The 27,759-nt window shown below is 36.7% G+C and overlaps 1 protein-coding gene across 2 annotated transcripts; it reads right to left on the bottom strand.

Annotated features, from left to right (window-relative positions):
- Positions 1-3,733: 3,733 nt before the first annotated feature.
- WTAP (WT1 associated protein) lies at positions 3,734-27,696 on the bottom strand. 2 transcript variants are annotated; one of them, XM_032485285.1, is made up of 8 exons: positions 27,522-27,696; positions 20,627-20,664; positions 18,073-18,128; positions 15,343-15,401; positions 14,179-14,306; positions 11,226-11,404; positions 6,225-6,379; positions 3,734-4,990 (listed from the first exon to the last, which is right to left on the bottom strand). In XM_032485285.1, the coding sequence occupies exons 2-8, from the start codon at positions 20,654-20,656 to the stop codon at positions 4,407-4,409; spliced, it is 1,191 nt and encodes a 396-aa protein (XP_032341176.1). In that variant the 5' UTR covers positions 20,657-20,664; positions 27,522-27,696; the 3' UTR covers positions 3,734-4,406. The 2 variants fall into 2 exon arrangements, with proteins under 2 accessions (XP_032341176.1, XP_032341175.1); XM_032485284.1 differs by lacking the exon at positions 27,522-27,696 and adding an exon at positions 27,200-27,387.
- Between the last annotated feature and the right edge of the window lie 63 nt (positions 27,697-27,759).

Below are 27,759 nucleotides of genomic sequence, written 5' to 3'. Positions count from 1 at the left end.
CGGGGCTAAAGGAAATGCTTGGATAACTGCGTTCAGGAGAAATCCTGAGGGTCTGGGATAGTGATGGAACCACGAAGTCTCCCTAAGAAATCAGCGACGTGCTCTAAGCTTCTGTCTGGAGTGTGTTCCCTGTCCCGAAACATGAGTCTCCAAGCAATTTAAGGAACCTGTCCTCGACTTCATGCTCTTTTCTACCCCGGTGTCCCCTTACATCTCTGGCCACGCTCCAGTCTCCTTTGCGGGCTTACTTTACCTCTTAATATATTCCCCATGGTTCTTACTTTGCACGGGCACCTTGAGTAGAACCAGTCACTCCATGGCTTCAGTTACCACCTCTGTGCTGACAGCTCGGAAGTCTCTCCCTAAGCTAGATGTCTCCTGAGCAGAAAGAGCCTCTCTATTAAAATTTCCCATCAGCACATCAAATTTAACACATCTAAACCAAACTCACTGTATCTACCTCTTCCAGCCTTTATTGTTTCTCTTCTGTTCAAATGCCAGTAAGCGTCTTCTGTTAACCAACCTACTGTGCAGCACTCCACTTCGACCTCTCTTCCTCCAGGAAGCCTCTCTATCTCCTGCATTTGGTGCCTCTTAGCATCTTCTACCTCGCTTTATACTTCCCATGTTAAAACTCCTAGTTTCACCTGTCTCCTCTACTAGACTATACACTTTGATCTTGTTTTACTGCCTTATGCACAGCTCCCAGCACATTATAGGCATTAAATATGAATGAATACCAATATGTTCTTTATGCCCAGTGCCTTACACATCTGAATGAATATATTCTTTTGGATGCAAGGGATGTATTCACTTGTTTCCTACCTGGAGGCTCTATCTAGAACCAACGGAAGAACAAACACTGAGAAGACGCTTGCTTTTGTTGAGTGGCCTCTCAGCCTGTGTCCTCAGGGGAGTCCTTGCTAGAGTTGCTCATCAGCATCTACTCAAAGGCACAGATGGGCCAGACAGGGACTAAGAATACTGAGTAGGTGAAAGAGGAATTCATTTTAAAAATCGCATCTCCCTCATGATGTGTTCCAAAGGTAATGAAATGACATTATCTGGGGTTGCAGGAAGTGTTCACTATAGTCATGGAATAAGTGAACTTCCAAGGAAGTGTCATCAGAGAAGAGCAGTAGGCTCTTGGGTACAGGGGACAAAACTACTAAGAATGAGAATTAAAGAACATCTGAGAGAAAATTGTCAGAAGGAATGGCTTTGCATTATGTTTGCAGAAGTGTCACAGAAACTGGAGTGGTCATTTGCATTGAGTACAGCTGACGGGCCAAGAGAACTAGGGACCAGTGAGCCCTGTATAACAGGCACTTTTACAGTTTGTCTCATTAGATCTTCCCAGCTGTTGTATCCACTAAATCTCATGTGAAGAGATGGTAGCTGGTACATCCTCCAATGCCAGACACTGTGGAAGTCTCAATCCTCTTGTCCACAAACTGCTATCACTTCCTTCAGTGGCTAAATTAACCAGTTCTAAGAGACAATTCTTAACTAAACTCTCTTACCTTAGCCAGCGTCTTGAATATACTTAGAATCTTTGTAACTTGCATTTTTTTCCGTCACTGCATTGCCATTTCTGGTGATTGTTTCCCACTTGTTTAATTCAGCACAGCAACCCTTTGGATGGCTTGTAAGATGTCATCCTTAGAAGCTCAGGTGCATTTCTACCTCCGTCTCGAGGATGAAGGGAGGATGAATGGCACAGCGTCCAGCATCAGCTCTTGGCCTCAGCCCTGGTTCAGCTGCCAGCTTTGAGGCGGGTACTGCCCAGGAAGCTTTAATGACAGCACCCTGGAGGGCAGCTTAAACGTTTACCAACTCTGCTTTTTACTTCAGCGTTTTGAGCACATTTCTTATCCTGTATATGGGGATGTGGCAAAAATGATAATGCATAGAAAATGTAAGTACTCAACAGGTGTCAAAAAATGTTAAGGCATGTTTTACTACCTTCACAGTACAACTCTCTGAAATAATGCTTAAGTAGATATTGAAACTCATAATCTTGGACTTTATCCAAGTTGATTGCCCTTAAAATTACCCTTCTTTGGCAGTACTCAGCAAGCTTTTTGCCAAATGCAGGGTGTCTCCATTTCCAGGAGTCATCGAAGGAATAAAGCACTAGCACATGTCCGGCTTAAGAAGTTAACACACTTGTAACAGAGGAGGGAAGTAAACAGGCAGCTTTTCACTTCTCCATCGAAGATCCAAAACCCATTCAATGAAAGCTACTCTTTTCTCTTGCTGTGAAAACTACCCAAACAATAAAATTTGTATTTGTAGTGTGATCAAGGGAGATGGTCCATTAATAGGACTGGAACTTTAAGATAACTGTAATGACAAACATTTACTGAGCAGTCACTACGTGCTTGGCACTGTTCATGTATTAACTCATTTGATGCTCTTTATGGGGAAAAAATTGAGCCACAGAGAGATAAAGTAGTTTGCCCAAGCCATGAAGTAGGACAATGGTAAAGCCAGCATTCAGACTCATTCAAGTCCAGAATTTTCTCAGCCTAGATGATGATTTACCATTTTATCCTAGTAATGCCAGCAAATAAAGCATCCAATTCCAGAAATGAAGAATGCTTACTCTGCACAATCTTAAGTTCTCCCTGCCCAAGTCATTTATCCACCAATGCAGATTCAACAGAAATGTGAAAACTGGTAAAATGACACATAACAGGTCTATTAAATTTAGTCACAAAATTTTATCACCAGTTGAAAAGTTAATTTCTTCTTGCACACCAGTGACTATGTTAACACCAAAAGGAAGAGAAATTCCATTTCTGTTTAAATTGAGCAAAAGGATGTACAAAACAAAAATTAAAGCCAAAGCCCACAGTACGTAATAATCCAAGGGAGTACGTAGTATTTTAGTACACACCAAAATGTTTATAAACAAATTTATTTAAAATTGTGGACTTTTTATTTACTTGAAGACTGCACAAAAGGTTAATCAAAAGATAGGAAGTGCAGTATTTTAAATACACCACAAAGATTTGTATGCCAGTTAAACAAGCAAAAACAGTTGTTTTCAAGTAAGTTGTACCTCAGTTTCAAATGTCATTAACTCCACTTCTGAGGTTCCCTGACTATATTACAAGTAATATCTAAAACAAGAAAATAATTTGCTTTCAGTAAAAATCATATTTTATCTCAACCAAGTCTGAAAAGCTAGTCTAAAGGATTCAATTCCACAGACCTCGATACTTAACGTTTAAAATATGACAGGAAACAAAAGCAAACTTTGTCTTACTTTAAAATATTTCACCGTCATGCGAACACCCCACACCCTTCCCGTGTAGTATTAGCAGCAAGTCAGCAGCAGTGGCCAATATTTTCAAACATCACTGACCACACAGATACCTAATTACCTGAAACCATTTCACAAAAATGAAGTCTACTCATCAATTAAAACCTAACAAATACTTAGGTGACTATTTTCTTCTTTATACTTTTCTATATTTTCAATTATTTTAAAACAATTATTTTTACAAGTCAGGAGAAAACATTAAAGTGTAGTCCTAAACGCCAAGTTCACTTTGCAAAACAAGGCATACATTGTTTAAAAATTACTCTCACAATTAAATTTACGCATGGACTTAAAGCTTCACTTTTGTAGTACGCTGAAGAATAACGAGTAGACATTCAGCAATTCAATGAAAAGAAATGACAAATGCTAAACACGCATACAGAAACAAACAAAAACAACTAATGTAAGGAGTTACAATAAAAATCTTTATTTAGGTTTGGTCAGTACAGGTAAGATATACTGGAGTCACAGAGCAATATGCATTAACAGGATACAACAGTTCATAAAAACTGAGTAACTATGCACACAAATTTCTTAAACATTCAGTCATCTAAAGAGAAAATGCACAGATGTATGGTGGAAAAAACTGTATCTAACACTGAACTACTATAGGACTCCATCAAAAGTCCAACTTTTAGTGATAAAACTACTGTACTGGGCAAACTTGGCAGTCATAAACCCACATCTACTCTAACAAGTCTGAATGGTGCGTAAGTATAGTAACAGCAGGAGTAAGAATGTCCTCACACAGCACAGGATCTAGGGCAGACAGTTATACAGACATCATTGTGTTATACTTTAAGGAAAGATTTCCATTTACAACTTCACATTAACTCATACAAAAATAACTTGACCCTACACAAAATGTCCTTTTAGCAACATTCAAAGTAATTAACTGTTACAATTTCCAGAGTGGCAGAGATATTGAAGCAAAGAAAAAAAAAAAAAAAAAAGGAAAGGAAAAAAACACACACCCACAAAAAAGGCAAATTGTGACGAAAGTATGCATTAATTTTCTGGACAGTATCCTCTCCCAAATTAAATGACACTGTATAAAAATTTGCTGGAAAAAATTTTACAAAATGGAACCCTGTACATTTACACTTGAGTCCAAGCCATTCTGAGCGTGGCGGGAACCCGCAGTTCGGTTACCTTTCCCACTCACTGTCTTTTCCTCTTGAGGGTCATGACTGGAGTCTGTGTCATTTGAGTGGTGTGTGAGAGAGTTTTCACTGCCCGTGGGAGAGTCTACACTTTCATACCCCGCACTGAGTTGGTTTACGTAACTACTACCTCCTCTGCCAGTTCTCTCCTCTGAGCTGCTGGAGGCCTTATTACCGTTCCCTGGAGAAGAAGGAAAGTCATCTTCGGTTGTGTCCCCCTCCCTGTGAAAGCCAGACCCAGACGTCCTCTGCCGGGAGGAACTGCCGTTGCTCGGTCCGTTGGCCAGACGACTGCAGTCTTTACCTGCGGCCTCCGCCTGTCCTACAGGCTCAGAAGACGCAGTCCTGCTGGTACTCGGGCCTGGGGCTTGAGACTGCTGCTGTTGGTACTGAGCCAACTGCTGGCGCGTCTCCTTCAGTTGCTGCTGAAGAACTAGAATGGTACTCTGCATACCCTCTACTTCTTCGTCAAGTTGAATGATGAAGTCATTCAGTTCTGTGCAAAGGAGAGTCAAACCTACTTTAATATCTCTGTAACACTTAAAAATATTTCTTAGTGCCTGCACAAAACCAGGCAGTAAATGTTTAAGTAAACAAATACAATTCTAAAATCACAAAAGAATATTTAAAAATTCTGCTTGGAATTTTAAAACAGCCGTTCAACAGAGTTTGCTTTGGGGGGAAAGGCAAAAGCTTAAAATAAATATACTAAAGCAACCAAGTTTAAATTGATTCAAACCATCTTGCCATATACAACTGGTTACAGCCCATAAAATCTGCTGCACACCTGTTTACCTGCGGGCCATGTCTGGCCCCTTACTCCTCACCCTCCTAGCCAGCATCTCCGCTCCATAGCAGCTTCGGCCCCTGGGCAAGTACGGGCCCTACTCTAATGCTCCAAAGAAGCCTATGCTATAACCAAGGATCATTCCACATGGAAGAACAAAATTCAAAGACAGTAACTCTTGAAAACTGATAAAAATACATGTCTATTGAGTTCTAAAAAGACTTTCGGGGAGGGGGTCCTTTACTACTATACAAAATCTCCTATTTATTGTTTTTACATATAGTAAGGGCTAAGAACTATTACTTTAAAAAAGCAATTTTAAAAATACTATTTGACGACTGACCTTCTTTGCAATTAACTGTCGGATACACAAATTCTCAGTTTAATCTTCAGAGATGGGACATCTACCTCACTATTAATTTTCCTCACAAAGGAGAAACAGCATGGACACAGCCATACTTGCCCAACATGAAAGGGATGGCAGCTGACAAGTTCTGTTGTCTTAGCAAACAACCATCACATCTTATTCACTAAACAGGATCTTAAAAGGTACAACCAATTTTATCTATTTTTAGATCACTGGAAATAGCCAAGTACTTCACTTACAGAAACTGGTTAAATGAAGATATATATTCTCCCCCTTTTAAGCACTAAATAAAAATTCTACAGTTATATAATGTAACAGGCTTTCTATCTTTTGCCAAATCCCACCCCCCCCCCGAAAAAAACTTAAGAAATTTGCACAATAAACAATTAGGAGTGGGGGGTGGTTACTAAAATGAAATGGCTTTGTTTTCCTGCCTCAACTGGAAATACTTCAGTTAAAATTTTATAGAACCACTGGCAGAGATTAGCATATACATACTCTACTCTATAATATTCATGCCTGGCAGTACTTTAAAGCCAGTGCAAAGTTAACCAAACTTTTCAAAAAACCCCTTACCATCCTGACTGCTTTTAAGCTCCTCACTATATTTCTTCTGTAAAGCCAACTCTGCTTCAAGTTGTGCAATACGTCCCTGGGACAGCTGCCTTCCAAGTTCTTGATTCTCCTGGATAAGCATTCGACACTTCGCCATTAACTTTTTCCCTGTTTGGCTGCAAAGGAAAGAGCCATTCATCACAAAATGAAGACAAAACTCTCTACAACCTTCTTTGCTTGCAATTATTATAGCAACAGATATAACACGTACAGAACATAACTATGGCACAGCAGATGCCTCCCTATAATTACCATCTTCTTTTCCGGAGCATGTCCATCTTGTACACTTCAGTCTTTTGCCAATACAGCAACAAAAGTAAGATCTAAAGAAGTACCTAAATGGGCACTTTTTGTTTCTATTATGTTATTAATTGATTCCCTATTTTTATCCCAATATTATTTGAAATAGAAACAGGCCAATTAATTAACACACATTTCAGATATACCAGTATTAATAAAACACTAAAGTACTTAGCTTTATGGAACAGAGAGGTTCTTGAAAAGGTAAATGCAACATCAATCACAAATGCACAACTTCTTCAATACTTAAAATATGAAAAATCAGTACCTACAAATATATAAATGAATGAGAGTATATTCTTGCTAGATTAGATAAGATTGCCTCTTTTTTTTTGGGGGGGGAGATAGTTAGATTTACTTTTTATTTATATTTAGAGGTACTGGGGATTGAACCCAGGACCCTGTGTATGCTTGCACTCTACCACTTGAGCTATATACCCTCTCCCCTTTATAAGGTTGCCTCTTAATAGGTAGTTCTCACAAGAATGTTTATTGCACTGAGAGGCCTGTTCAGCAGTTGTTTTTAAAAAACCTTAAGACTATTTCTATTCATCAATCCCTTATTTAACTTCTTTATGTGATCTGAATACTTTTGAGCTATCTTAAAACTACTTTTGAAAACTTAATATTCATATGTGATTTTATCCATGTTGTAAAAGATTATCCTTGGGACACAAAAAAGATCGGGGTTACTTATCACGAATAATGCAAACTTCTAAATATCTGCCAAATTAGGAGTGCCATAGTTTCAACAAATTACTTACTAACTGCTAGTGCTATGTACTGTATGCATATACACAGCAACTGCAAAAATGCAATCCAGGTTCATCCTATATATTACTATCAAGGATGAGATGAAAAATAAAGAAAAAAAAGGATGAGATGCATTCTGAAGTAATATATCAGGCAAATGAAAGCTCCATTAAGAGACTTAAAAAGAATAGAATATGTCAGCACAATTTTTAATAAGGTCATTCTGAATTTTACTCCATCACAAGAATATCAAACTATCCCTATCCAAGTCTCAAAGGTAGTATCACAATTTTATACTTAAATCAGAATCCTTTAAAAGTGACCATTTCTATTATTTCTGATGAGGCTAAAGAAAAGTAGTAGCTTTACTGAGACGCTGTTACTAGTGCTTTTGGTTTCATTTTTGCAAATGCTGCGCACACACTTTTTAAATGTTTTAAAGTGGGGGCACTTTCTAAGTGATTCTCATTCTCTGGCTCAGTGTTGCCAGTTTCTTCTACCAAAAGCACATGTTCTAGTCTAAAATGATTCAAGCAAATTTGTAATGGAAGTTTTCCTTACATATATCCTGGGTTACTACTGCTCAAAGGAGACTCAGATGAAAACCACAAGTCAGCCTTGGTAAGGGTTTTATTCTGTATATAGCAACTGTATCAGCCTATATTCCTGTTCATGGCTATTATAGCTCCAGATAACCCCTAGCTCCTATGAGCACCCTCAGACTTCAGATACTACTGAACAGGAGTTTAGAAATCAAATGAGGAATTAAGACACAGGCACCACTGTCAAAGACAGTGGTGTTCCTCCCACTTACGCTCCCACTTTTTTTTTTCCCCGAAGTGTATAGCATCACTGTTTACCAACTAACCTGAAAAACCTTTTATTATGAATTTAAAAAAGGAAACTAAAAAATCAGTAAATTAATTGTGACCTGATTTAAGCTCATATAAAATATCAAAAGTTCTTTATTATTTTAATGGAGGTACAGGGGATTGAATCCAGGAACTTGTGCATGCTAAGCATGCACTCTACCACTGAGTTGTACCCCACCCTCTAATCACAAATTCTAATGCCAAAAATATTTCATTTATATTTTTATAAATGCCCATTCTAAAATAATCCTATCACTTCTAAAATTAGTGATTACTAAAACAAATCTTAACAAAACTGCTCTTTAAACATTCTGTAATTTTACATCATTTTACTAACTGTCATGTAAAATATGTTGTTTATCACACCACAAAAAATGGTAAGAATAAATTACAATAACTTGTCTTTGGAATAATTTCTTTTAATTACAAAAAAAAAAAAATCCAACCCACTCCCCTAAATCAAATAACCCACAAAGAAAATGTAATAGGAAATAGTTTAAGAAAAGGACTTATAAAAGAGAATGGACACTGTACATTGCTTTGTTATCAAAGTGAAGGGAGGCAGGGTATTTGAAAGGTGTACACACCAGTACCTAAATGTTTAAATGCAAACTGAAAATTGTCAAAATATTGCAGTATATCCCTCTAAATGCTCTAAAATAGGTGCACTGTCACGTGTATGAAATATTTTAATTAAAGAGGACCACATAATTCAGGGCATCTTTCTCTCTCTCAAAATTAAAACAATAAAAAAGTGAAAAACAAAACAAAAAGCCCACAACCCATTCTATTTGAATTATTCCAGAGTATTGACTGAGCATTATTTGTTTCAAATTAATACTGGGTTTATAGTACCTGAGAAACTCTGGCTTATAGCTTAGTTTTACAAAACAAAAATCCATTTATAGGTAATTAAAATAAAATTATGATTCATTAATACAATGGAGTAACCCTCACTTTTCACCTCCACCTTTCTTCACACTGTTTCAATTTTATACGTATGTTATCTTATTAATAAAAAATAATTTAACAGTAAGAAGAAAAAAACCTACCTCAAAGTTACTGTTATTAAGTGGCAAAGAAAGACCCTGGCTAAATTTGAGTACATGTTAATAAATACATTTTATGAATTATTTCTTGACCTACTAAAAATACATAGGCCTTTTCTACTGTGATCTTAAATGGCATAAAATATACACAAAAGCCTTAATTCAGGCACAATCAACTAATTTCAAACAGATTTGGTTACTTACCCTCCAACCCCCACAAATAGTGAGATTTTTAGAAGCGGATTTCTTGCTGTAAAGTCACACAAACCACTTCTTCATCCCACCCTCTGCCCCACAATCAGTTCCCTAAAGCACAGACATGTAAGATACTTACAATTGATTTGAATGATTAAGAGAACTTAAGTCACCCTTGTTAAAACTGCACTTAAACGTTGGGACAATCTGGAACATTTATCTTCCACTCATCTTAGACTCCATTATCACCAAGTGAAAATTCGAATTGGTGACTTAAAGAATGATCTGACGAAAAAAATTCACCTCCAGGATTGGATGGAAGCATGAAGAAAATAATGCCTCATTTATCTAAATGATCAAATGAATTTGCTAGAAATGATCACTATACCTTTTTTTTTCTTCCCCAATTCACAAAATGTCTCACTTAGGCCAGCCCACCGTTCCAATACATTCTGTCCCCAATCTTCTGGCAGGCACCCTGTGAAGCTGTCCCACATTACTTTCTACTGCAATATCCTGGGACAAGGTGTCAAAAAGTAACAAGTGTCAAGTCTCCTTGTCTTTTATGATACCAGCTGGAAAAAAGTAGGTCTTTAAAAAAAATGAGACACAGAGCCTTTTCCTTCACTTTGAAGAGCACAGCAACAATTTTTTCAAAATCAATCTGCTCTCCACAGCCCCCCCAAATCAAAACGTTAGAAGTACAACAAAATCATCATAGTAATCCTTGAACTTAAAAAAAAAAAAAAACCAACTATTTCAAGGCACATTTAATTTAATATCAAGAGTGCAATACAAAAGGCCCAAATACAATGAAGGAACACATTCCCCCATTAACACCAACGACAATGCTCTTTCAACATGTGCCTGTTGAATGGAACGGGGATTTAATAAATTTCACTACTGAAAAAAATTACGCAGTGAGTCTCATCACAGCCAATATCCTTATACAATCTAGTCGTGAAATGAGTGTTTATAATGCTTCAAACAGTTTAAATCTGAAGTTTGATACCACACCATGTTTGTACAGTCCTCAATAAGATTATCTACAGTATTAGCAACCATTCAAAGAACAAACCATTGAGTAAAACCACATTGATTTAAGGCTCAATCAAGTAATATAGAGCCCCAAACTAAATGGTTAAATATATGAACTACTTGTACTTATTTGATTCTCATGACTATTCAGTTGGTTCTTAGCAAATAAACCCTTTAAAGGCAAAATTCACCTTATTTGAGTTTTGACCCAGAAGTTCAACAACAATCACGAAGTCCACAGTCTTATTGGCAAAACTAATATACAGTGTCTCTAAGTCACTATGCTCAAGGTTAAGAGCGATGCATATTCCATCTTTACATTTTACTGAAATTTTACATGTTCAATTCATGATTTTAAATCTCTAGGTTTTCATTCCTCCAAACTGTCTGAAGACACAGTGTGCCACAGACTTAAGACTTCTGTTTCTCCCTCTATTTTCTTCAAACAGAAACATTTCTCAAGTGTCTACATGTTCTAGAAGGGGAATTTTTCGTAGGTGGCCACTTCTTCGGAATAGTCCGACGCCATCAGGCCTCTGAAGCAAGGGGAGGGGGAAGAGAAAAAAGCTGAAACACAAGGTTCATCTGGTAAGTTTTACATTAACCATTTACAAGCTGGATAGTATAAGAATGTGGCTTTTTTGGCTCAAAAAGTCTGAGTCTTGGTGTGGAAACGAGTACTTGGCTGTCCCACCACAGCTTTCTCGTAGTGGGACTGTCAGGGAAGTCTTGACTGGGGAGTATGATTTGTTTACCTATCAGGCGTAAACTTCCAGGCACTCAGTTCATTTTGGGCTTGTTCCAGTTTGTCTTTAGTCTGTTCCAGTTCACCTTTCATTTTTAGGAAAAACAAGTTGATCGCTGGGTCCACCATTGTTGATCTCAGTTGGGCAACGCTAGGCTGCTGGACTTGCTTGAGGTACTGGATTTGAGTCTGTGCAAAGCAAAAAAACCAATTACTACCAAATCAAAGGAAACATATACAAGATGGGATAGAATCTGTTTCATTCAAGTCCCTCCCACTTTGGTCTTAAAATCTTCTTAAAAACAACTATTTAAGGGTATCCATGTAGGAATGAATAAAGGCCATTTGATTGCATTCTGTATTGGGAAACTTTAAAGAGACACGTTCACGACCAAAATAGTACCCCCTTCATCAGTGTTCTATTTACTAAAAATGCTGATACCCACTGGAAAAAAAAGCCAAGTTTAAAATATTAATTATATAAGAGTACAGCAGTTTACTCATTCAAGTCTGTGCTTATGGGAAATTACTCTTTACAAGACCCCTAAAAATACACCAAATCCAAGATTATAATTTCTAATATATTTGCATTTCTAAATTTTAGAATATATAGTACTTACCTATTTACATGAGTTGACATTACAGCTTTATAAATAGCACCTTAACCCAAAGTTAAGCGTATATTCATTTTTTTCCCCCTTCTAAGTACATTTGAATCACAGCTTTGTAAAGCTAGAAGGTAGCTGACCTGGTCCAAACTGCTTATTTTTGAGAGATTAAATAAGCCAATTGTCCAAGGATACAGTCAGTTCAGTGCCAGTACTAGAACTAGAATTTTAATTCTCAAGCCTCCTGACTCCCAATCTAGGATTTTTTTCACCACACCAAATCCCTCTACTTACATATGAAACCTTCAATTTCAACTTCAATTGTACTATTTACTAGCACACTAAAAATACATTTCTAAAATATGAAATAGAGTTTATTAGCATTAAATGCATCACTTTCTTCACACCCAAAGTAGACAGAGTTCAAGATCCTCCTCCACACTAAGCCTTGAATAGGATTAAAATGAACATTTCCTAGGCAGCTAATTCCTACCATAAATTTAGTAAAAGAGACAAATATACTAACCAGATTGGGAGTATATTTAATCACTATTTTTACTGAGCAAACAGAACTAATTTTTTTTTTAGCTTAAGGAGATTTTTTAAAGTACCTCATTTTAAATAAAGAAGTACTAATTTTAATTCACTGTAAAGCCAATTTTTAAGGTAATTTAACAGGAATAAAACATGTCACGCAGTATATATCATGTACTGCTATCACTAAAGAAAACACCGCGTAACACCAACACAGACATATTTAAGTTTACGAAGTGAACTACCCTCTCTGCTACCTATAATCTTGCCACTTCCTGTGGTTCTGTCCCTGCTGCCCTTCCTGCAAAATGTCACTCTGTGTTCTAACTGAAAGAACAGTGAGTTCTTCAGATGAAGAGGAGAATTGTAAAAAATGTGGCTGGAAAAAGTTAGGTTGTAGTTGAAAACAACCTTAAAATCTAGGTTAAGGTGACAAAAGGGTGATGAGGCATCACCAAAGGTTTTGATCAGGCATAATATGGTCAAAACTGCCAGTGTACATGGGACAGCTAAAGAATCACTGAGGTGAGTCAACAGCACATTCTGTCTATGCAAGTGTTAAGCAGTACCTGGACTAGGATGTCAAGAGTAGGACTCAAGAGAGAAAGAACTCAAGACACACTGGTGCTTTGAGACATCATCAGCACCATCCATTCACACTCTACCTACCAGGTGCCAGCCCTTTGAATAAATGGTAAAATTCAGAATCCTAAATATCACAAGAATTAAACAGTTTTTTGAGACCAGGCACCTGAGAGGTAGTACTCACACCATTAGATGTGAAAATGCCTAGAGAAAAAAAATTGTGGGGTGTGGGGAGGGAAATGAGATAGATGTTACAGGAAAAAAAAAAAAAAAAAAAAAAAAAAACCCTTAAAAGATAAAATGTTGGTGAGACTTCTTAGAACCAAGAATCAAGGTTTTAAAAAAAAAGCCAAAGGTAGAAATGTGGGAATGGTCAACAGCTGAAATAGGGAAAATGAAAGCATACGAGGGGAGGCTACTCGTCAGCAAAGTAATAGGTAAAGAAGTCATTTTGAAAAAGTGAATGAAGAGAGACTAAAGACTTGTGCAAACGTGGACAATCTCTGCACAAAAAGTGTAAGGCCTGTGAGTGAGCCCTAAAGATCATTTTACTGGTGAGAGAAGAAACAGAACTAGAACTGTGCCCCATAGATTATTAGTCTCCAGAAACAAGAATATTGCCTTAATGCGTTACATTTTAATAAAGTTATCAAACGGAGAGTACACACAAAAATTCAAGAAAATTTTAGCTTTTAAGATTAAAAACAACAGGGATAGAGCTACCTCTATTTTATGTACTCTACATAAAAGAAAGGGCTAAGACTGTCAAAGACAGTGTAAAACTGAATCTAAATTCAACCAGAGCTAAATGATCAAATGTGTCACTAGATTTCTACACAGACATGGCAAATAGTATAAATGAAAGATGTCACAATTAAAAAGACATGGTAGAAACTGCTGATACTAAGAAAAATTGTTTTATGCAAAGAGTAAAGATAGCAGAGGAGAAACTAATTGAACAGCTTGCTTAGAGTAAATGCTCCTTACACTCTCAGATATCAAATTACTTAAACGTTATCAGAACCAATACACTGATTCTTATAAATCACGGAAATTTCAAAGAATAACTTAAAACTTTTGACTTCTTGGCCACAAGAAAATTATTTAAAATCTAATTATGAGAGGTTGTCTATCTAGTATTAAGTATATAAAATTAGCTTAATACTAATTAATACATGTAATAATGTGAACCCAAAACCCATTCCTCAGTAGACTTAAAACATTTGCAACACTTACAGTACACTCTTGCATCTCCTGCTCCTTGGTTGCTAGGCGCATTACAAGGATGTTTTCCCTGCGTGCAGATTCTTGCTGTTGCTGCTTTAGCTTTTCTTCAGACTCCCTTAAGCCAGTTACATCATTGGCTGATGATTAAAAGAAGAGAAAAAAAAAATCCCAGAACACTATGAAATAGTACTTCAAGATCAAACTGAACTAATTAGAAGTAAATTCTGATTGCCTTTGTCAAGGACAATAAAAACCACTAACTACTTTTATTAACAAGGGAATTTGTTTCTGATCCTGAGTGCTCTTTTGGGGAGGGAGTGGTGTTACAGTGGTTCACAACCATCTATTGGTAGACAGAATCATGTCGTTATAATCTAATCTGTTCCCAACAGAACACAGGAAACTTAACTATTTGCATTTGTTATACTATACAGTACTCACAAAGTCCTGATTAATATTGTTTTTAACCTATTCAAAATAAAAATGCCCATAACTGCATGGGTAATTATTACTTTAAGCTTCCATAATGTTAACTTCTATGGATTATAACAATGTCATATAATAATTGAAATTTTAGGATATTAAGCTTTCTGAACTTGGAAAACTGTACTGGTTTTTATACTTACAAAAATAGTACATTACTCTAACTCAGTGAAAAGTGACAGACTAGAATGGTTTGAAATTATATACTTTATTGAATTATTTTCAGCAGATTTGGAAGAATCCACAAATACACTGCTATGTCCTACTATTAAAATTTAAGCTATCATAAATTTATCACTGGTTGCTTCTACATTCCTCCCTTCCAGACTAATAATTCATGCTTCACTTCAAACTTCTCTATGGAAGGGACAGATCAAGAGAAGTTTCAAGCAGTTGTCAGTTTCCCTGTCTATGCTCTCTCAGAACCTTGTACATAATTCAGTTAAAACAGTCATGCCATTACAGGACGACTGCATGTCGATCTTCTCCAATGACTGGGAACTCCTCAGAAGAGAGATCATGTCTCATTCACCTTTCTATTCCTTAACAGCCAACACAGCACCTGGACATAATTCTTTAATAAAATGCTTGAATAAAAATTACTTAGTAAAATCAATTATCCTGTGTTTACAACAACAATCTAAAAGGAAATATTCATACAGTCTTTAGGAAGCTAAAACTCAAACTTACAGTTAAGATCTGTGTATTTGCCCTCCAAAGCTTGCACGTATGCTTCATACTGCTTCCACCTAGAACAGAAATAAATCCATTAGTTCTTACGTTGAAATTGCTTTTATTACATACAAGAAAATCACTTTAAATAATACTGCGAATTCCACTGCATGAATTTTAAGGCCTCTTCCATTTTGAGATTATAAATCTAGTTTAACTTATAATAAATTAGTCACTTCAAAATTATTCCTTCTCAACTTACAGGAATTAGCTAAGAGGAAATAGAGAAAAGTGTTCTCTGCTGAGAATATACTGTCGCTCCCCTGGGTCAGATCACACACCATATAGGACTTTGTATCACTGGCGGTCAGCACAATGCATGGATTACAGAAGATGACTGAAAAACTTACTACTACCTTCAGATATGCTGGCCACCTCAAACAAAAGGCATTTCAAAAACATACCTAATTATAAGGGACTGAAGGTTTTCTCGGCTCTTCTGTGAAAATACTATGTGACTCTCTCCAAGTAAAAAAAGGGGAGAGAATATACTATTTTTTAAACCATACCTAACTGGCAGAAACAACTTGCATAAATGCCATATGCTATTAGAGTATGAGGGGACCTTTCTTCCGTTATATTCCTCTACCCTCAAAATATAGGCCATGTTAGCTACTCCTGGCAATTACTGCAGTTAACAAACTTTTCCCAGTCTTATGCTCCTGGAGAGTAGCCTGTATGCTATCTTGCTTACTGAAGAGCCATATTTTCAAGCTGCTCTTCAGTTAGAGCTAATCAAAATTTACTTGGATTTTAAAATATACTTTTATAATCTTAAAACCTTAAAAACTTTGACAAGTTTGCCATGAGATTTATTAATATTACAATATACTGAACAAAAAAAATTCCATAATGTCACATTAATCCATTCTATATAAAGACTAGGCCAAGCGCATGCTTATTTTCGGCCTCTTACAACCTAGGACACAAACAGAAGTTCATTCAATGTTTGGGAATGAATAAAGGTGTTTTGTGGAGGCTATTTACTTATTTTAGAGGAACAGAGAAATATGAAAGTTTAACCAAAAACATCCTATCAAGAAGACAGGAAAAAAAAAAGACCAATTAAATAAGCAGCAGTTAAAAATCACCAGGAGAATTAATGAGGAAACAACTCACTTAAAAATCATAAATGAGAAGTCCTTAAAGAAGTTAAACTGACCTCAAGAATATAAACTGCACCTGATTTTGAAAACTTAAAGGTAATTTAACATCAAAAATTGATTTTTAAATTAAGATTGTAGTACTGATTCTGCCCCCCTGCAGTTAAATCAGGGGAAAAGACTTCCCATAATAACTGGAGGAATTATCTAAGAAAGGATAATAGGCAAGGAGTGTACCGTATCAGAGGTACAGAGAACACAACACATCAGCGGTAGTATATCACAAGTGTTTACCTCTGCAGGAAAGGGCAAGACTATTTTAAAATACTAAGTATTTAGGGGAGGGTATAGCTCAAGTGGTAAAGCGCATGCTTATTAGCATGCAGGAGGTCCTGGGTTCATCCCCCAGTACCTCCTCCAACTGCAAATAAATAAACCTAATTACCTCTCCTTCATAAAAACAAAAACAAAAACAAAGCCAAAACACAAACAAAAAAGAAACCTAAGTATTTAAATTTTATGTGCAGGAAAATAAGGGAATGCAACAGAAAAACTGTCCTATGCATGAGATTAGGGCAAGTAACAGAAAGCATGCCTGCAGCAGAGCAAGAAGCAGGAGGCTGGGAAACTACAGACCCGACAAAACAGTGGAGCATGTCTTCTGTGCTTCTCTGTCTTACAAACCACCTTTTCTCGCCCCCATTTCCAATCTGCTAAATTTACTCAGTTCTTGAAGTAAAAATTCCTTGAAATTTCTAGAGGAAAAAGTTCAGTGACCTTGGCAAAGGTATACAAAAGACATTCATTTTATTTTTATCTAAAAGTTATCTCATAAAAAACTTAACCATAGTGATAAAATGTAGAAATAATATATTTAAATTGTAAAACACAAAACGTGTGATCCCATCTTCTGATTTCTTATATTTAAAAAATGAATAATATAATGCTGTACTTAATCTGCTTTAGTAAGACATAACAGAAACTCAGAACTGGAAATAATCTTTTAAAATAATTTAATCCAACTCCTCTAACCTAAGAAAAGAAAATGAAGGATATAAAGTTAATGAGCTGACCAAGGTCCTAGTTATGAGAAAGACTAACTTTGCTTCATCAGTAAATAATGTATTTCTTCCATGAGAAGTGTATCCTTAAGGACTGCAACTTTTTCACATGTTAAACAGGAAAAAAAAAAAAAAAACCCCACATCAAAACAAGTCTATTATTTGTTAAACTGAAAGCTGACAGTAAGGTCTTTCCCCATAGCAAGTTAAACACATGAAGTACAAATGCTTTTCAAGTTGAAGTTCTGAATATTTTTCCTCTACAAGAAAAAAATTCAGGTTACTTGTCAGTCTAGAAGTCACCCAAGCTAGTGCTTTTAGCTCTTTAATGTATCATGCTTTCCTCGATGTTTATATGATGAAGAAACAGGCCATAGGAAAGAGGTTCAAAAAATACATTAAATAATTTGAGGTTGTATTAGCATTAAAAACAAACAATATCTGACATAAAGATTAACAGTATAGAATCACAACATAACGTCCTATAGGAAGACCTTTGTATTTTTGTTAAAAGAACATTTTACCTTAAAATTAATTCATCTCGTGCCATAACTTTGAAGTCTGTTTCACTCAGCCGAACCTATAAAGAGAATTAAGATACAAACTAAGTGCTCCTTCCAAAAATTTTAAATATTAAATACCACTGGCACCTACATTCTTATTTTTATGAAGATAGGATCATAACTTTTAATCCCTCACCTGCTGGTTTCTGTTATTAGGAATTCCTTTATTACTGAAGACACACAAAGTCCCTCCTAAAAGGAACTCTGTACTGATATATGGAACACTTCCATAGTCTGAAACTTAAATGGCTCACTCAGTACATATTATGATTAAAAAACTCACTTGTTTAAAAAAGATAGACTATTTGTTATCTTTAAAATGGGCATCATTATTAGGGAAATGCAAATTAAAACCCAGTGACTATATTACACCCCTACTAGAATGGCTAAATAAAAAACTGTGGTAACACTAAATGTTGGATGAAGATGGGGAGAAACTGAGAATGCATACACTCCTGGTGAGAAAGTAAAACGGTACAGCTGCTCTGAAGAAGTTTGATGGTTCGTTTTTAAAACAAAAAAATGGATGTGTCATACAACCAAACAGTTGTACTCTTAAGCACATATTCCAAAGAAATGATAATTCAATTTTCACACAGAAACTTGTACACAAATGTTCAAAGCAGCTTTACTTGTACTAGCCAAAAATTGGAAACTACTGAAATGTCTTTCAACAGGTCAAACTATGATACATCCATACCATGAAATACTATTCAGCAATAAAGAGAAAAACTATTGCTATATGCAACAACTTGGATAAAGCTCAAGCAAATAATGCTATGTGAAAAAAAAAATCTCAAAGGATACTTAATACAGCACAATTTCATGTATACGACTTTTGTGAAATGGCCTAATTATAGAAACGAAGAAGTGATTAGTGGTTGCCTGGGGATAAGGACAGAGTGGGAGGGGATGGATGTGACTATAAAGGAGTGGCATAAGAGAGGCTTGCAGTAATGGTTTAGGTAACTATTTTGGTTATAATGGTGTTTACATTAAGTTATAAGTGATAAAACTGCACAGAGCTACATACATGCAGAATGCACGTATAACCAGCGAAGTCTGAGTAAGCTCACTAGATTGTACTAATGTCAAGTTCCTGGTTTGATACTGACGTTATGCAAGATGTCTGACAGTTATGCAAGATGTTAACATTCAAGGAGGCTGCGTGAAGAGTACAAAGTCCTCATACGTTTCTTTGCAACTTCCTATGAATCAATAATTACTTCAAAATAAAAAGTTTTTAAAAATGGGCGTAATATTCTAGTGAGATGAAATTGCTTTGTAAATTGAGAAATATTAAGTGTTTTTTCTATACCAAAAGATTGTAAAGCTGAAGCACCTCTCCTACTTTAATACAAAATTAAAGCTTTATTAATTTCTCTTGTAAGATATTAAAACACTTTTTCTTTATAAAAATATTTCAAATTGCAGTATATATCAGTAACATGGTATTATCAGGAAATAGAAGAGGGAAAATCATTATACCAAAATATATTTTAAAAGGCTAACAAAGCACCCAGAAATTCTCAAATTAAATCAGTTTAACTCCTTATTTTCATGAATAACTGACTTCAAAACCTACTTGTGACAAATTTCCACAACATTTATTATCTAACTGTCGTGGGAGCTACATGTCATTATGCATCTGTCAAAACCCATAGAATATACAACATCAAGAGTGAACCCCAATGTAAACTATGGACTTTGGTTGATTAATAGTGTGCCCATGTTGGTTCACTGATTGTACCACATATGCCACACTGATGAGGGATGTTGAGGGTAGGGGAGTATATATGTGTAGGTGGGGAAGGCTTATGTGCAAACTCTGTATTTTCTGCTCAGTTCTGTTGTGAACCTGAAACTGCTCTAAAAGAATAAAGTCTACTTAAAATATATATATTAAAAAAAACCAAAAATAATTATTAAATTGTTCACTTATTCACTGGTTAGTAAGCACATATCCCTGCTTTCCCAAATGAATTATAAATTCCTCTTAAAAACTGTTACATCTTTTGACTTCTTTTGTGTGTCATACTGACTAAACTGAATTAAGGTAGGAATTCAGAACAGGAAAAATGAGACTAGAAAATAAAACTTCAGAGTAAAAGGTAGAATCTAAGAACCAATTAGCTGTAAACCTTATTTGAAAAAATAAAATCGCTTTTGCATCACAACCAAAGGGATTTAAATTAGGAAAAAAAAAACAAGTTAACTTGTAATCTCCTGTTTTTGACATTATTTGTAGTTACATAGCTGGAAATATTCATATGAAAAGGCTACAAGATCATGTGGATATTATTGTAATGGAAGTTTTCTAAAAGCTGAAAATATTCTAAAAATGTTACATATTAGTTACAATGTCTAACATTATATACTTACAATGCTATTACTGGTACAAAGCAAGGGAGTAAATAAGCAAATAATATGGGTAGTCCTTTCAACTCTGTACTTCCAAAAAAAAAAAAAAGTGCTTAAAAACTACTTAAAAACAGAACAAAACAAAAAACCAAACCTTTTTGGGAAGAGGTTCCTCGTTGGTCATCTTGAATCCTAGAAAAAGGAATAGAAGAGATTCAGCTTATTTTCTTCCAGTTAAGGTAGGGAACAAAAAACACTGGCTTTTTCAAACCAATTTATTACTGAACTCAGTTACGACTGAATCATTAGGTTTTTTTTTTTTAAATTAAAATACACCTTTTAGAGTAGTTTTAGATTTACAGAAAGGTTGCAAAGATATTACAGGGTTCCTGTATACTCCATACCCAGTTTCTCCTTTGTCAACACCTTACATTATGGTTGTTAATGGGTTTTTTAAAAAAAATTCTTATAAAAAAAGCTGATTATTCTTTTTTAATATTACCATAAAAACTTGAGAGAGATATAATTTTTCAATGCATTCTTACAAGAGCCCTGTGAAAGACAAATCTTGCAGCAGAATTGATAGGTTTGTGCTTAAGTCAGATGCCGGCATCTTGCTGAAAGGATAATACCAGTTGCTACTAAGCCTTTCCTTTTACAGAATGATACTGTTATAAGGTTGAATCTATCATCATGATGAAAATTCACCACCATATAGTGCATACATATATGTATAAAAAGAAATGTCATTTACACATTAATAAAAATATTCCTGCATTATTTAACTTCATGTTACGGAATAATCTGTAACTCAAAATTAGCCTCTTATAAATTAACATAATTTTACTTAGTCCTGTTGAAAACAACAGGTTGATGACAGAAATAGTCATTTACTTTATTATGCTTACTGAAAACACTTCTGTTACTTCCTAAATTCAAATTTAACAAAGAGACAAGCTAATTTAAAGTCATTCCTAGGTATCATTTCTAATAGCATAGTCACCATTATTCCCTCATATCTTATTTTAGTTTATGTTACTTACCCATACTTATTACAAACTCCAAACTATTAAAAATTTAACCAAAGAGAAATAAGTAAGTCATGGATATGTAATGTACAGCCTGGTGACTACAGTTAATACTGTATTATATACATTTGAAAGCTGCCAAGAGTCAATCTTAAAAATCTTCATCACAAGAGAAAAAGAAAATTTTTTTAAATATGTATGGTGACGGATTGTAACTAGATTTATGTGGTGATCATCTCACAATGTATAAAAATACCAAATCATTATGTTGTATACCTGAAATTAATGTTATATGTCAGTTATACCTCAATAAAAAAATTACTTGACCAAAGAATTTATAGCATAAAACTGAATTTTAAAAGCTACTTGATTTTATTTCCCCTTTAACAGAGGCACTGGGGATTGAACCCAGGACCTCATGCACTCCAAGCACATGCTCTACCACTGAGCTATATTCCCCACCCCTCTATTTGACTTCTTAGCAACTGAGATTCCTCACAAGGAGATGATCTTCCAATACAATTTTTTATATTTCATACAATTCCACCTCTACAAGTCAAACACTAATCATACTGTCATTAAACCCCGATTTTCAGATTAGGTACACTGAGTTGAAGTAATCAGTACATATTAGGGGAAAAGTTATATATCATATCACAAATTACTGGCTTAATTCTTCCCTCTTTGGTAATCTTATCATTGGCTGTAACAACAAAAACTTGAGTATATATTATTTGTTTTTGAGCTGATGGAACTGATCAAGTTTCTCTGACCAGTCAACACCTATGAAGACATTATCCTATTTCTACAATTTAAAAATCTGTATTTTATTTTCTTTAAACTGGTCCCTGCCTACTTGAAGCCCCTTATTACCCAGTTTATAATCTCTGTTGCAAGTTACAGATAGCTGCTTAGTGACTATCCTAACATGACAGTTGTGAATCCAATCATTTGAGAAACAAACCGTCACCATGTTTACCTCCACAGAAGCCTGACTACTTCTCTGTTAGCATGGTTTTAATGTGCACCCACTCTACTAGACTGCAACCTCTTGGAATCCACAAATCAAGTTAACATTTCCTTAGGCCTTCCCATTTGTCCAGAGCTGAACATAGTAGGTACATGTCAATGTATCTGATTAAAAAAAAACTACTAGAAAAAAACTTGAACTTTTAGACATACTTAACTAGTATATAAATGTGTACCTATGTGTGTCACTATTCTGATTAAATTCTTCTAAAGGCTTCCCATCTCACTCAAAATCGTGCATGCCAATCCCTTGCTAACCCCTCATTTAGGCTTTTTCTTCTCAATTCTTATCACCACCTGACACTTTATACACTTACCTGTTTCTTCTAGTTAAAACATAAGCTCCACGAAAGAACTGTTTCATTCACTGCTGATGCCTCGGTAGGCATCCAAACATGATAAATGAAAGTATGAACAAATGGATTTGCTTCAGTTACTGTAAAATTTTGAGAATAAATTCAATATAACATGTACTGTGTTAGAATTCTATGAGTGACAGTTTGAAAACAGCTAAATTTACCACTCTGGATACGTAGTCCACCTGTTACCTGATTCCTAGGCACCTTAGCTAAGGATTTTGGCCATAAAACTTAAATATCATGGATGATGTTCAATTTAAATTCCAGTTTTTTTTAAACTAGTACATGCTTCTACAACCTAACACTTCCCCGGTTTATTTGTTCATGCTTTTCTTAATACATAGTTATTCAGATTCTTAACGGAACATTAAAATAAACTTAATTGCAAGCTTAATTAGTAACAAGCTAAACTGTTTTTAAAGGTCATTTAAAGGGCTGAGAAACACATGAAGGAAGTTCTAATAACTTGGCTTTTCCAGAAGAGGATGGCAAACTTTGAAAACAAAAAAAAAAAAGCAGCCTTTGAGCCTCAGTTTCCCCATCTCAAAAAGGATTACCACCACCAAGGCTCAAAATTACTGAGCTATTTTTGAAGATAAGCAGTATTTAGCATAGTGACTGACACAAGGTAAGCATTTTTATTAGTTTCCTTCTTCTGGGGTTTGGGGGGAGGCGCCTCCCACCACAAAAAAAGACTTTCAATCATTACTTCTCAAAGAATCTGAAGAGAGAATTCACAGGTTGAGGATAACGATCATAACATGTTCCTGTTTTTGTTTCTAAGACCTGCTGCATAATTCTTGGCGACCTCCAATTTTTAGAATTATGAACAGCGAGTTATTCCCATTTCTAACATTGGCTTATGCTTTTTCCCTTTTAAAAAGTTTGATGATGGGTAGATTTTAATTACACATTGCTTAGAGGGTATCTGGATTTTCTTTATAAAATAAATGTCTAAATTTGTAATGAAAGTCAAGAATAAATACAAGTTTTGTATATATGTTCGCTTTTCACACATTATGGAATGTGTGACTTGAAAATCAAAGCATAAGCACTTAGAAAGAAATCCTCCCTTATGAAAAATCAATCTTTGGTTGAGATATGACTTAACAGTTGAATGGACACTGGCAAAAGGCAAATTAGAACAGGCTTAAAATTTGAAAAGCATCAACAATTCAAATATATAATCAAAATAGAACCTGGTTCTCAATTCTGACTTTCACATTCTACATGTGCTATGAAATGTATTACTTCCCAAAGCACAACCAACAAGCACAATAACCATCTCAAGTCAATTCTAAATTCATAAAGACAATGGAGATTTGAGGTTCTTAGAACAATCTATTCTCATATCAAGAAAAAAGAATGAAGTATCATTTGGAGTTGAACCTTGACTCTTAAAAGGAAAAAATGAATATATACCCAGTGCTATGAATCACTTATTCAATAACCACAACTTTTCAAAGTCAAAGTTAGTCCCTATTTTCCAGATGATGAAAAGGGTTATGAGCCATTAGGTGATTAGCTCAGATTAAAACAACCATTAATTTAAAAATGGGGGGGGGGTTTAGGACCCCAAATTCAGTGCCTCTCAAAAGTTGGTAACCCATGAAGATGGATAATTCTCCCACTCCTGCATCCTCAATGATGATTAAGCTTAACTACCTAAGGTAGAGAACACAGAAAAGCAAAATAGAAAAAATTTAAATTGGCCAATTTGGCTACATTTTAGCAAGAAGATTGGTTAAAACATGATTTTGTGTTTCGTGTAAAGATTCGTTATCCACATGGATAATTCAGAGCTAATACACCTCTTAAGCTTAGAATATCAGAACCACCATCTACTCTTGATGCCTTTACACTGAGAAACAGCTTTTGATGGAGAGTTCAGTTTTGATTGGCTAGGTGCCTAGCATCCCAGATCCTAGTACCTTCCGGGCTCTTAGCAGTATGATCTTGAGTCACACAACTCCAGGTCTCCTTTAACATATTGATCGCCACGTCAACCAAATCTGGGTGACAGTTGTGTTTCCTCACGGGCACCCCATCCAGAGTGGGAGATCAACATGTTAACAGAGAGGCAAGCAACAGCCAACACAATTTCAGTAAGAAAAACATGTACCTCCCTGAAGCTTATCATAACTAAACCCAAGAAACTAATAATCTGACATGGTACTACCCATGGCACTATAGTAGAAAGCGTACTAGTTAGGAATTGGAAGATAAACTTTTCTTAACTTTGTTAATCATGGGATCTTGAGCAAGTCACTTTCTCTGGACTGCAGTCTCCAAACAGCAAAGAGAGGATTCCAATTCTGCCTGCCTCACAAAGTGCTGCAAGTCTCAATGCTTTAAGTGCCATAAAAATGCTATACAAGCAAAAGGTTATTTTAAGTAAAATACTAGCATTAACATAAAAAAGAGTTTTAGTGTGTATTTAGGAAAGATTAAAGTAAACTTCACCAACTACACTGTCCAGAGTTCAGAATGTTTGTTTATAGCATAGAGTTCTAGCCTGATGCTCCACCATTATATCCAACGGGATATTCTGTTAAGAATATTGAAGTTTTCCTCTGATAATCTTAGTAACAGAAAACACTTAGAAACAGAAAAGTGAGAGACAATGAAAAAAAAAAAAAGACAAGAATAAAGCCAAATACTAGCTAAATCTTGTGTTGCTAAAGGATCTAACAGAAAACTTTTAAGAGCAAGAAAAGCTTTTTTTTTCAAGAGCAAGATAATGTACAATTACATGAAAATGATCAAGACTTCTAAAGAGTATATTCAAGGGTATTCTATACTACATACATACAAGACTATATATAAGAGACTCGGAAAGCTGTAGTGTACAGTACAAATGTAATTATTACAACTCTCATCTTCATACTATGAGACTACTATGGATTTTCTGTATCATATATATCAACTCATTTCTGACAAATACTCAGAATTCAATTAGAAAAGCTAAATATGATGAAGTTCTATAAATAAACTAAGAAAAAATACCAGGGACACACTTTTATTTTTAATGTTGCCCTTTGGGACTTGGAAATTTAGGTAGTTTGCCTAAGTTCCACCACTGTGAAGTGAAAATACTGATCACTTAGCTATAGCTATCTGCTTAAGATAATGTAACATCTGAACACAGCCACCCAAACCCTTAAAATCTAACCTCATTTTTATCACAAGCCGCAATGTCTTTCCCAATTTCTAATGTAATTTCTTTCCCTAACATTCCTAATCAGATGCTACTGAATGACATATAATTAAGTAAAATTTAAGCATCCTGGAAAGATTTTTGCAGTAGTTTTTTACAGGGGTTTAAATGTCTACAGTATGTTTATCTGCCACAGAAACCTTAAAGGTCAAAATTTTAAAATAAAAAAACCCTGTAGATTATCACTTTGCCCTACACCTGAAGCTAACACAACATTTTAAACCCCCAATACTTCAAATAAAAAAAAGTGGGCGGGAAAAAAACCCAGCAGAACTGTGGTGACAGACCTTTGGCTTCCATTTACCTTCCTCAGCAAAGAAATTAAATAAATTCTGAGATGGAAAACTAGATGGACAACTCAGAACTATAATACGCTCATTGAAATACTTCTCTGTCTCGGGCAAAAAAAAATCATTTCTTACTTTAAAAACACGGTTATTTAGGATTTTAACATAGTCCTTTGGGATCAAATATCCAACCTGACTTCATCAAAACAAGAACTTGGACTTTTCCACTATGTGTTCCATACTGACTCATGAAATATGGTTTAAAAAATTACTAAGTCTTACAGGGATCCAAGGAGAGATTTTAAAATTTCACGAGAATCTCGAGTTCAATAAATATACATACATATTTTGGCCAATATGCATGCATTTAGAAATGGAAGTCTACAAGGGAACGCAACTGCAGTAACAGCCTACTGCGCGATGAGAAATTTGGTCAAAGAACGTTGCTTCCCGTCCCTTGCTGAGCTAGTTGGTGCCGCCAGTCCTCGGGATCCGGCCAAGAGGGGTGGGAGCCGGGACACCGAGGCGGGGACAGGACGCGCACCGAGGGGGCGGCCTCCCGGTGTCGCCGGCCCTCGGGAGCGCCCACCTCGCTCCGGGGCCGCAGACACTGAGGTAAAATGGCCTCGGGGCGGCGAAAGTGTCCTCACAGGCGGGAAGGTGGCGCGGCTAACGGGAGGCCGGCGGGTCCGGGGACCCCGAGTCGTTCTCCGTGTCCTGTTCGCCCCTTCCCGGCCGGGCGGCCGCGCCTCAACCCTGGGGACCCCGAGGTCCTCGCCGCCGCTCTGGTCGGCGGCCCGCACCTACCTCTCCAGACGGAGGCCGCGCGGGCGCCGTCCAGTCACATAGGCCGACCCTGCACCGCCCGCTCGCTGCCCGGCCGCGTTGCCGCCGGCCCCGGGCTCCTCCTCCCGCCGCAGCCCCGGCGCTCCCCTTTATTTGAGGGTCTCGCTGCCACAAAATGGCGCTGAGGGAGGAAGCGAGGCCCCGTTGCCCCACCCCCTTCCCGCTCCTCCCACCGCCCCGCCCCGCCTCGCCCCGCCCCGCCCCGCGCCGCCCGGCCCGAACGCGCGGCCGCCAGCGCCCGCCCGCTTCTCCGCCCCGCCATGTTCGCGCCCGGCCCACTCACCGACGAGCCGCCTCCCGGACGCGGCTGCAGCCACCCGCCCGCCAGGCCCCGCCGCGGGAAGGAAAGGCGAACGGAGGGCGCCTGATGGAGGCCTCGAGGCGCCAAGGGAGGAGCTACGCCTGGTGGCACTCCCTGCGGCCGCCGGAGCGCTGCAAGCTCGGCGGGGGCGGGGAGGGAAGCCGGCCGCAAGGAGGGGTGAGCCGCGAGGTCGCAGGTCAGCCGCGGGGCATCACGGGAA

The sequence above is a fragment of the Camelus ferus genome, chromosome 8 (genome assembly GCF_009834535.1).
Source record: "Camelus ferus isolate YT-003-E chromosome 8, BCGSAC_Cfer_1.0, whole genome shotgun sequence".
Classification (NCBI taxonomy): Eukaryota; Metazoa; Chordata; class Mammalia; order Artiodactyla; family Camelidae; genus Camelus; species Camelus ferus.
Note: the sequence above shows the minus strand (reverse complement) of the source record. Positions and strands in the feature narration are given on the sequence as shown.